Genomic DNA, 11,790 nt, shown 5'->3' with positions numbered 1-11,790 from the left:
GAGGCAGGGGACAGGGCCTGAGGCAGGGGCTGAGGGGAAGTGCGGGGCACGGGACAGGGCCTGGGGCCGGGGGGATCCCCCCCAGTCAGGGCTGCCGGGGGGTATGGGGCCGGGCACAGGCCCTTAGCAGCTCTGTAGTGGAGGTGCTGTGGTGGCCAGTGTCCCTCAGGCAAGGGGCTTGCCCTGGTGCCTTTGGGTTGGGGAGAAAGAGCAAAGCACCTCCTGACGCCTCTCCTGGGCACGCTCGAGACCTTGTTCTCGGTTTCAGTGAACCTGGTAGTGAAGGTGACTCCCACAGGAACTCAGAAGTGCCGTGCAGCCCACTTTCTAGAAGGAAGAAGGAGATACCCCCCTCCAAAACTTGGCTTGCTCTCTAAAACCCTGCCAGAAGATTCCTCTCCTCCCACTGGGATGGAAGGGGGATGGAAGGTATACAAAGTCTGTGAGGAAGGCAAGGCATTTTTTTAAGATAAAATCTATGATGTCCCTTGAGAGGCATGCTGTTTGAGAGGACAGTGGCAGAGGTGCCCCGTGGGCAGTGACCGCCCCGGGAGATGATGCAGTGCGGTGGCGTCAGGGACCCTGCAGTGGCACAGAAAGACCCTGCCGCAGCACTGCTGGCTTCAGAGAGAAACGGTGTCAAGGTGTTTCATGAGGACAAACATGTCAAATCGTACCTCTTTGTCACCTTTGCGTCTAGCTGGCACAGGAGATACTTGGGAGCACCATACCAGGAGGGACCGCTGCATCAAGGTTCAGAGCTCAGCTACAGCAGGCAGACACACCTTGTAGTCTCCTTCAGACAACTTGCAGGCTTTGCTTTGAACTCCAGTTCATTTTTTGCCCCACTGCTTTTATTGAAAGACTGGTCTGAAACTTCCCTGCTTTCATGTTTGAAAATGGCCTCCTGATTTCTGGCCTAAATTTATTCACTGCCAGATTATATTTGTTGTGCTTGTGCCTGGTCTGCTCACTAGCCCTTTTCCTTCTTCCATCCGAGTTGATGTTATCTCCTTTTGTTTACCAACTTGTCTGCTGACTGGAATTATGCATGGAAAAGAAGTTTCCCGTGCCCTAAGGGAGGTTATTTAACCTCTCTGAATGAGCTAAATAATTATTCTTGACCTGAGTGTGATCAAGTGCTGGGCTTATTGGATAACAGCATCATTTATTCTGTAAGGGGATATTTGTACCTTCAGTGTAAAATACTGTTTTGAAATTGTTTTTATGAAGACCCATTAAAAGTGTTCATAATGTTTTCCATGTTCCACTCTTGTTTTCGTAAGAAGGGAGTAGGTGAGCTCAAAGGTTGCGATGTGAAACTGTGCTTTAAAACAGAGGAGTGAATCACTGTTAAGATTACGGTGAAATTGCCTGTATACCTAGTGATGCCAAGCATAGAAAATACAGGAACCAGAATGGGATGAGGGAAGGGGAGAGGGATGTTTTAAATGCTGACGTTTTTCAATTTTAGTTACTTCAGGTGTGAGCAAAACATCATCCAACAATCTGTGTAGGCTTAGGAAAACATCATCTGCAAATCTGGTTTGAAAAGCTAAGATTCCCGCGGTGTCTTTGTAAGACTAAAATCCCCGGTCTCTTCAATTAAATTATCATTTTAAGCGTGTTTAAGCTGTTAGTGCTTCTTAAAAAAGCAGTCCTCTTCCCTTCTCCTCCTCCCTCCCGCTCCTGCCATCCCATCCGCCCACTCATGCTGTTCTGGGCATGCTGTGCGGTACAAATGCTTCTGCTGTCACTCAGTAACTAACAGGCTGGGGAGCTGCTCTGACTGAAGAATCGGGCTGGTTTTTTAGATCAATTTTTTTTCTGCCTGGATCAGCTCTCTGGCGGCGTTCACCCCACACATGCTCGTGTAAGTGGGGTGCAGGGAGCAGAGCGGGGGCCTCTTGCTGACCGTGCCGGAGCCACCCATCTCCTTGGCGAGAGCTCCTCACAGATCGCCCTGCCGATACTCTGCAGGGCTCCGTTCATTGCTAAATCAGGATTTAGTACTAACTGTGCAAAGGCTTTGGGGTGAAGAAGGAATGAAAAGATGCAGCTGTTCATCTAGGGGGTCGGCTAAACGGGACGTGATAATAACGTACAGAGCATTTGAGCTGCAGACAAGAGTAGGCTGGAAACTTCAGGCTCTGTAAGAAAAGTACCAGGCAGCCTTCAGTGGAAGCACAGAAAAGCACTGAAAAGCATTAGAAAGCCCTTTCTTCCACACAGGCTCTCCTCGCCCTGGTACTGACTGCCACAGGGTGGCGGCTGAGTGGCACCAGCATGTCAGAAGGATGAGCATTTTAATAGTAATAGTTCCGAAAATGACTAAAGAATTTTGGGAAGGCCACAAATCTTCTTAATTCAATAAACAAACCAGCCCATGGTTACTCGGGGTTAGGAGAACATTTCCCTAATCACCCGCCTTCAGCTTTCCTGCACGTACGTTGGCAGAGAGCTGGCTCTGTCAGAAACAGGAGGTGGTTTCAGAGGGCTGGAGGGACGTGGTGCTCAAACTGCTGTGTGAGAAGCTCCCTCTACTGAGGAAAACCAAAGTATATTGGTCGCCTGGAAGGAAAAGCCTCTTGGGGGACGCAGGCGGGAGTGGGGCTTTTTGTGTGACGGTGGCAGGCTGACAGGTCTGGATATGGGCTGGGCGAATCTTGAGAGTGTTCAGACATCCAGTAATTGAAGAAAAATGGCAACTTTCAGCCTGAGGGCTTTAAGGGAAATAATGCAGGGGAATACTACCAGCTGTTTTGCAGACCGATGATATCAGAACAACTGTCAGAATATTCCAGAGGGATGACCCACACTTACGTATTACCTCCGAAAGAAAAAAGTTGCTTTGTGGCACAGCAAGATTTAAAGCCAGCCTGGTTTGGGGAGTGCTCCGTGCCTTTCTCAGGGGGAGCAGGGCTGTGCCGGGCAGGAGAAGCATGTACCCCACCTAATGCCTGACAGCAACGTGCTGGGACTGAGATACCTTTCCAAGGAAAATGGGGAAGTGTGGCCAAACACAGCTAGACCCTTTTGATAGTGGAAATCTAAAAGGCAAATAGCTGGTGTGACGGTCTTACCTGTCTGAGGAGCAGGGACTCAGGAACCGGAGTGGCTCCATGTGACCTTTCTCCACATGGATGCACCTTTGCGAGGCCCAGGAGATTTCAGAAGACTACAGAGACATTTCTGCTGATGTTTGATTCATCAAACCTGCACGCTCTACCTTAGAAAACCTCCTCTTTAGAGGGTGTTTGGGAAGAACGTGGATTATCTCATGTTGCTTGATTGCCTGGCTCCCAGGTGGTGTTTTTTGAAAGGTCTTTATCAGTAGAATATCCATTATCCAGGACCTGCTTCCCAGGTGTCACAAGTATTTCATGTGATGGAGTAGGGATGCATGACGACTTGAGGAGGAGGAGGGCAGTGGGTTTAGTACAACTGTAGCTGCGGTGGCTGTTGGAAAATTGATCAAAAAGGGACAATGGGATTATATTAGAAACTGCCAGGTAGCTCTCAGGGAAAGTGAAACACCTAGACAAGATCTTTGGGATGATTAGGCTATTTTAGGTGTGGGTGGACCTAATCTAATGTGGAGGGACTTGTTTAACATCTGTGATGGGGGAGGGTCTCCAGGTGGCTGTCACCCAGCCCGCTCAGCGCACCTAGTCCCTGGGGTGACTTTGCTCTTTCTTCCTTGCCCTTGTCCTCTCAAGGCTGCACTCACCCTGTTCACACTGGGAAGGGCTTCACCAAGAGAAGGAATAACTCTGGTGCTGCAAGGCAGGACAAGGAACCGAGGACGCCTGGGCTCTACCCTACATGCTCGCATACTGGCTGTGTTGTGTGGCCCCACTCCTCCAGCAATGAGTTATTGTAGATGGCTGGTGGAACCCCAGTTGTCGTCTTGGGAGGAAGCAGATGTAAGGTGCGAGGTGAAATCTGGAACATTAACGATGGCAAGAAAAGGGCCCATCCTTTGGTGGCCGTGTGCTGCGTCAGGAGGCAAGGTCAGATGCCGGTCAGCATGTTTGCAGAGCTGCTGAAAAAAACCTGCGCTGCAGAATGTGCGAGAGCTTTCGTGTATTCTCTCTGACATGTGTTAAATCCAGCTTTACAACGGCGCTGTCTGGGATTTATAAAAAGAATCACTTGTCAAAACAGAGAGTTAGGCTGGGAAAGGAATTCAGCCCTCCCATCTTTGTTGCTGGGGCCAGTGTCCTCAGCAGCAAAAATGAAATGGCTGTGGCGATCTAGTTGGCATGATGAGCTGGTTGCTGAAGGACTTGGGGCTCCAGCACTGTACCTACAAACCAAGGGAGGCCACACTCCTCGTGGGTGAGCAGTGCAGGAGGGTGAGCTCATGGGCAACCATCAGTTGGCTTCAGTGGCCCCTCTGGGCATGAGGCTGTCTGGGAGTGAGGAGGGGCAGCAGTTGGAGAAGTGGTGGTGGTGGTCCCCTGTCTCCTTCCATCAGTGAGATCCTGGAGACACTGACTGTGCTGGGCATCAGGAAGGAGCTGCAGTCACTGAAAGGCCCACCCTGTGCACGAAAGGTGTTATTTCAGCCTCATATTACATATATCTATCTCCGGCTAATGGACACACGTGCCAGTGGCCTCCACGATGCCCACGGTGAACGTTGCCGTGAAGGCAGTTGTGACCACGGCTGGTGATGAATGTCTCCAGGATACCTTCTGCCATCACTTGCCTCTGGCCTCCTCTTGCCTGGAGTGGCAAATGCTGTGGGAACATGCAAAAAAGCACTCAGGGCTAACATGTCGGTGAAGGCTCGCCAATGTCACCGGAGGAAAACACTGGAAGTTATTTTTCTGTACAAGTCACATTTTTCTCCTGTTTTCAGCCCGCAGCAAGCCTGCGTGTGTGTTTAGCCTCCCGGTACCAGATGTACTTGCGGGCCCTTTTCCTCCAAATAAAGCTAGGACTTTGACTGCCTTGGCACTGCCATTCTCTCCGTCTGGTGCTGTCGCTCCGTCACCTGTCTGCTTTCATTTATTTCAACGTTTTAAAAATTTCATGGGCCCACTCCCAGATGATGTAAACTGATAAAACTCCAGGCCATGCTCCAAAAACATCAGTGTAACTGTAGGATCTAGCCCTTTGGGTTTACTTACCTATGCCAAAGAAAAATAGAAAAGCTGTAAGCAAAGCAAAAAAAGAAAAGAACGGCTGAAAAAACCCGGTTTGAAATGTTGCTTTATATAAGAACTGCATAGCTATTATAGTTACCTAGCATATCCTTTTCATAAGCGAAGCAATCGCAGCCAGATAAGTTAATAATTAGGGGTGACAAAAATATACCATTGTTCCAATAATAAGGAACCTTATTAGTCTTACTGAAGATAAATGGAGGCGTATTTAATATGGTTCAGTGCTATGCTTATAGACTACAAATGCCCCTTTTTCACTAAAAAATTCAGCATGGAATCAGGTTAAAGGCTGATTGCCGGTATCTGCTAAGCCATTTTACTTCCCTCCGAGTTGCTTGCCTCGTTTCGACAGCAGGTGTGCCTTGGTGGCAATCCACGCTGGGAAGCAACTCCCATGTGTATGGAAGCTGGGGGCTTTGAGGAGAGGTTCCTGCTCCTTTCTGTCGAGAGCGACAAGACGTGCTCCCGCGTGTGGATCATCTCATGGAGAGACAGAAGCGTTTCAGACTGAGGACTGAATAAATAGGCTGGTCCTCACCCTTGCACATAAGCGACTGGCAAATGTGTCTGCACGGGAAGGTGACGAGGGTGTGATTGCTCAGCCTCCTTTAATACAAGAGATTCCTGTAAAATTCGGTTTGGCAGACTTGGTTATAGCATTACCCAGTAAAACGAGACAGCAATTTCAGTACCTCCTGACACAATCAAAACCCCAATCTTTTTGTACCTCTAGCAAGTGCAGAAATGTGATGGCTGCAAACCTGTGCCAGTGGGGAGCAGCGGCCTTTCCATACCCACACACAGAAATCCTGTGACTCCCAAAAAAGGTCTGAAAAGGGGTAAATGCACAGGTCCTGTCTCCAGCTCATGCCAAAACCTAGGCGTGCTCCTCAAGCCTTGTGTGCTGAGCTGGAGACTCACACAACTGCCTTCTGTCTCCTCCTGCCCTCTCCATCCTCCGTGAGGCCCATTTTTTGACAAAATGCTTAAGAAAAGCATCGGGAGATCAGCCAGCAATAAACCACTGTCATTCCCAGAGTGGTTAATTACCATTATCTCTAGTATCAGCCAAGTGCCCCGTAATAAGCTCTGAACTTCCATTGCACGGAGGTGTCTGTTCACATCCAGACGGATGCAGATTATAGTGCCGGGATGCGCTCTCCCTTCTGCTGGAAGTGGCACAGTGAATCACCGAGGGAGGAGAGTTTCATCCCTCTGACAGGCAAGGAGTCGCCCGCCAACAAGAGTTGACTGTTTTCTGGCACAGGAATATTTACACCTTGGGGAAGTGAAACTACACTCTTCCAGATAAGATGAGTAGCCAGACTAGCTCCTAGCTAAAGAAAGGACCCGATACATTTTGGGGAGAAAGTTTAACTCTCTGGGTCCTGGAAGACTTCACGGGGAGGCTGAGCAGGGAAGCCTGTGTTCTCTGCCAGGGATGGCAGGTCTCTGTCTCAGGGATGCTACTTCTTACAGCTGCTTTCTCTGAGATCCTGCCACAGTCTGAGATATGATGGTAAGTCATCTGGATATGGGAGGTAAAGAACTTTTTTTTCAGTCTGAAGGTAAGTAGTTAGGGCAATGTCTTCCATCTGTTCCTTCACATGCATCTTCATAAACGTCTGTTACTCACCTTCACATCCTTCTCTTTGTCCCAGGCTGGTATAGGGTCTGTTTTTCTCTGACACGTTGAGGGAAGAGATAGGAGCAACCTGCTCTTACACTTGCATAGGAGAAAGCTTCCACTACTGCTGTTTCTTTCAGGAATAAATCAGGAGACATGTTTGGATTGGGGCCTTAAACTATAGAGGTAAAATTTTGGTGCGAGCCAAGTTCACCATGGAGGGGGCCATGGCACTGCCATTGGCTTCGTTGGGGACGTGTGTTGATATCTGCAGTCAGCCTGGCTCTGGCACTTTTAATGCCGTTACAGAAAAGTTGCAGCCCTTTACTTCCCAAATTCACCTCCTCTCATTTTTGCAGGATTTTGAAATTGTCTCCAGTTACCTAGAACTCGGGTAAGAAGATGTAAATATTGCAGGTTAAAAGTGAGGCAAGGTGTGCAGGCAGAAATAACAGCGTTTACTAGGTCAATGGATGATATTGCAGGCAAGCTTTGAAGGAAGCAGACAAGCTTTTGGGCACAGCAGTACAGCCAGAGCAACATCCCTGCTGCTGGAAGGAACGGAGTGACATTTGCTGCTTGAGACGGAGAGCACATGGCATGAAGAAAAGAGAAGCAAGCTAAACAACACCTACCTCCTAAGCTGCTGTAAAGAACCGCAGCACCTTTCCCACGTGCCTCACCACCTATAACCCTCGGACACCAGGTGCTGCCTCAAATACTCTGACCTGCAGAAGGGCTTTTGTGCCTGAAAGCCTGTCTGGGTTTTTTTCCAGCTATTATAACCCTTCGACTAATAAAAGGTGCTCCCTCTCCTTTCAGCCTCATGTATCTCCTCAGGCTGTCATGCCGGCAACAAAAGTTTTGCAGGGTTTGCTGGCAGCATAACATCCCTCAGCAACCTCCCAGCACAGCACACCAATGCAAGCAAGTGCTTGTGGGCAGCCCGATGCCAGGTCATAAGATGAGAAAATGCAGGGGCCACTGGGAAAGGAAGCCAGCTGTGGAACATCTGGGACAAGTGTGTGTTGGACACCGAGGGCTTCCTCGTGGCTGTGCACATGGTGGCAACAAGAAGAGCTAGATGTCTGCTTTACCCTTTTTCTAAAAATCATAATTAATGCTGCTTTTAAGCATCTCCTTTGCATTTCTGTCCTAAAAAAAAAAAAAAAAGCCCATTAAAAAGTGCCCTCCTTCCCTGGAGACCACTGTAATAGCTGAGCACAGCGTAGACATGAAGACTGCACAGGGTCTCGGGGATGTCAGGGTAGCTGGAGTTCATCCTGTGTGTAACGCCGAGTTCACTGGAAGGCAAATGTAACCAGTTTTGTCTTTGATTATAAGTGCTTTCTACTTTTTTGACCATCAGGATTTGGAATCAATGATACATGGGAGCTCCATCCTCAGATATTCACTGTGTGGAGTAAAGCTAACTGCTGCCGCGTTGCAGCAGCCAGCACGGGTCTTCGATGGCTCCCTCTGCTCAGGTGTGATGGCTGCAGCCACGACCGGCATCAGGCTTGACTGAGGAGCCTACAAGGCTGAAAACAGATGTTTCTTCACCACAAACCAAATGGCAGCTCATGCTCTAGCAGAGCTGCAACATCTGCAGTGTGTAAAGCATGGCGGGTGGTGGGCTACATGCATGTTAGCATGACGGTTGTGCCTCTTCCCAGAAAAAGAAGCTTGGACCTGACACACTCAGAGCACATGGGGCCCCCCTAAGGCAAAAACCTCCAGGAGCTCAAGGAAAGTTTTGCCTGACTAAAGACTGAGCAGAGGCATCAGGATTTAATGCTTTCCTTCCTCCACCCCTTTTTAGGTGAATTTCAAATCCTTTGCAGGCTTTGATGGAAAGGTCCTAAGAAATTCCTACTGTCCCCCTTTCCAACACAGAAATTTCCCTTGCAGGAAACCCACAGCTTTATCATGCCTGTTTATCTACATGGCAGCCTCAACGGGATGTGGCACGTCAGCCTGGTGCTCCTGTGTTAACACAAGTCCCGAATGAAGAGCAGAAGGAATCTGAGAACATTGCTCATCCATAAAGCTCTCTGTGGATGAGGGTATCGGTACTTCTCCCTTTCCAGGACTTCCCACCACAGCCACGATCCTCAGCATGATGCAGATTTACAAACTGCTGGTTAGGACACTCTTATGGTCAGGTTAGCACACATTTAAGCCTTAAAATACCCAGAGGTTTTGGGTCCAGAAGCTTGCTACCTGATGGACATAAATAGTGCAGAAACCACTTCAGAAACTGATATTAAACAAGTGATCGAGCTGAATGTAGTTTATACACCTCTGTTGTGATTCAAATCCAGTAAAAGCCATTGGAACTAAATAATAAGGTATATTGTGGACAAAGTGGGCTTCTGGAGTCATTAAAATGTCTCAGGACAAAAACATAGCTGTCCACAGAAAGAGTACTCCTTGGCGAACCTGGCCAGAACAGACAGCACTTTGTGGTCATGGGCTCGATCACTTTTCACATCCAGGTGCCAGGCTTTTCCTGCTGGAAAGCGAGAATGCGTAGTCCCAAACCCTCCAGCTGCCCATATAGCAGAACCACTGAAGAGAGATCTGTGGCCAGCTGCAGGTTCAACCCCAAATAAGCTTAAGGACTCTGGTGAACATTGCATCATTTGAAGATGTAGGACAAATATTTTCAAGGCCGAGATTTACTTACTGGATTAGGTAGGAGTGCCTGAGTCAGTATATCAACGAATGCAACTAATTAGGCATTTTAAGAAGATGCAAATTAAGGCACAGATAAACAGCAGGAGGTTTCTCCCTTGCTTTACATGTGCCGGGTGCAGGAACTCCTTCCCATCTGCACATCCTCGTGGCTGCGTGCTGTAGCCCCTTATCAGCCGGGCAGGCACCCAGTGGCCCGTGCTAAGGGGAAACACGAGGTGTGCCAGCCCCTCGGGGGTGCCTCCTCTAGGGGTCAAGACAGTGCGGGCGCCTGCCGAGACGTGTCCCCTAAGCCCTTGTCAGTGGCTCTTTAGTGGCTCTGTCATGGGTGGCAGCACCCTGCTGAGCCGTGCAGGGAGGGCAGCTGGATGCGGGGGGAGTGGCCTGGGTGACAAATCACTGATGGAGACCTGCCACCCGGCCCAGGGTATTCATGCTCCCGTCCCAGGTACGAGGGTCCTGGCAGGGAGCCTGGGCTCCTCTTCTCTGGGCTTGGTGCCCTGGTGCATGCAAATTCACTCTTGGTGCTCTGGTATCAACCACCGTGTCGTGATGGGGCAGAATCTGCACACACACGCACACAAAAGCTAACTTATTTAGCTTGATTATACAGTGAAACACACTGTTTTGCATATGATTTGCTGCAGCAGCAAAATGTGGTGAACGGTGAATCAAAAAGCAGCACTCCTCCGTGCCAGCAGCATTGATCAGGCGCAGCATCCTTACCTGGGGGAGGCAATTACTGGAACAATCTCTCTTTCTCAGTTCCTCCTTTGTTCCTGTTCTTGCAGGGGCTGTCACCGTCTTTTATAGCTTCTTGTTTTCTCCACTGCGGTTTCACCGTGCATGGGATGGTTTACATATTTTGCACAGATATTCTGTCTTTATTCTGGAGAAGCGCTTTGCCCGTGCCCTATGATGTGTTGCAGCACCTTGTCCACCAGCAGGAAAATTCTCAGAGAGGGAAAATGAAGTTTGGCCAAGGTGCTGCTAAGCAGGCAGAGGTGCTGGCACTCTGCTGTGATGGGCACACTCAGTGCTTACAGCTTCTGCCCCATTGCAAAATGTTTGTGGTGGGTTTGTGGCTGCCTGTAGACCAGCTCTCTGGGGAAGACACATGATCCCAGCAGGTTGTGGGGCTGGAGGACCGAAGGGCCAGAGCAATGCGCTGGCACTGAGCCACCTCACTCTCTGCAGCCCTGTGCTAGGAAGAGCACACAGAGCTGTGCACAAACGCCGCCTGTAAGTGCTTCAGAAGCCATTTGACAATCAAATTTCTGTTCAATATAATATCTGAGCAGGTAATGGGCAGCAGCAGATGTCTCATTGTCCTTTAATAGGGGAGCTGGTGATTCACGGTGCCTGCATCACTCATGGGCGGTGATGCGAGGGGTCAGCACTGGCGTATCTGCGATAGAGGAATCCAGATGTTCACTCCTGGGATCCCCGGGGCCAAACTCTGTCCTGCCAAGGAGCGATGACCACAGTGTTTAGAGGAGGTGTGGGATTTGTTGCTGAGGATTTGCACCCTGGGGTTCAAGGACCCTGCTGCATCCCAGCCCAGGGGGTGAGGCCATGCTGGGGTGCTGGCTTTGGGGACCCCTGTCCCATGCTCCTCTGTGATGGAGACCCAGCCTGCTACAGGGTCAGTCCCGTGTGAGCCAGCCCTTCTTGTGCCTCAGTTTGTAAAACTCCTCAGCGTTTGAAGGCAAAAGGGGCTGCACGCCCACACATTTTCACCTAGGCTGACTGGCTACTGAGCATATACAAAGCAGATACGAATTACACGATGGGGCTTTGCATCAGCCCCTGCAGTCTGTGCAGATAAACCCTCAGCTATTTTTGAACTAGCAAGGTGAGGAGCTGCCAGCAGCATGGGAGCCCAGGGTTCAGCCACAGCGCAGGTATATCCCTAGCCATGGCTTTGTCTGCCAGCACTGCTCCGCTGGAGCTCAGGAGCAACGCGATGGATCTGTGAGAGCGCACGGCGAAAGCACGGCGCAGCGTGGCAGCTGCTCATAAAATCTGCCTCCACCTGTGTGAGGAGGAAGTGTGCGTGACTGCAGGTGCCGGTTAAACGGACCGTCCTGAACCTCGGATCGGGGCACCCTCAGCTTGTTTAGCACCCGGGTGCCCTCCCGGGTGCTGCAGGGCAAAAAGATCCATCTGGAACAGGGAAAAGGGGGCAATACCGGCATTTGACAGACAAGGGAGGAGAATTGAAGTGGTCACGAAGCTTGTGGCAGAGATCCCCCCCGTGCTGCAGGGTGGGTGTCCCACCCATAGGACAGC

At 50.0% G+C, this 11,790-nt stretch overlaps 1 protein-coding gene across 1 annotated transcript in view; it reads right to left on the bottom strand.

Annotated features, from left to right (window-relative positions):
• DHCR24 (24-dehydrocholesterol reductase) overlaps positions 1-4,707 on the bottom strand; it is a 14,774-nt gene extending 10,067 nt beyond the window's left edge. The window contains exon 1 of the mRNA XM_009636248.2: positions 4,612-4,707. Coding sequence (XP_009634543.2) covers positions 4,612-4,707 — 96 coding nt within the window. The remainder of the gene's footprint in view (positions 1-4,611) is intronic.
• Between the last annotated feature and the right edge of the window lie 7,083 nt (positions 4,708-11,790).

Source organism: Egretta garzetta, unplaced genomic scaffold (assembly GCF_000687185.1).
Source record: "Egretta garzetta isolate BGI_Z169 unplaced genomic scaffold, ASM68718v1 scaffold163, whole genome shotgun sequence".
In the NCBI taxonomy this organism is placed as follows: Eukaryota; Metazoa; Chordata; class Aves; order Pelecaniformes; family Ardeidae; genus Egretta; species Egretta garzetta.
Note: the sequence above shows the minus strand (reverse complement) of the source record. Positions and strands in the feature narration are given on the sequence as shown.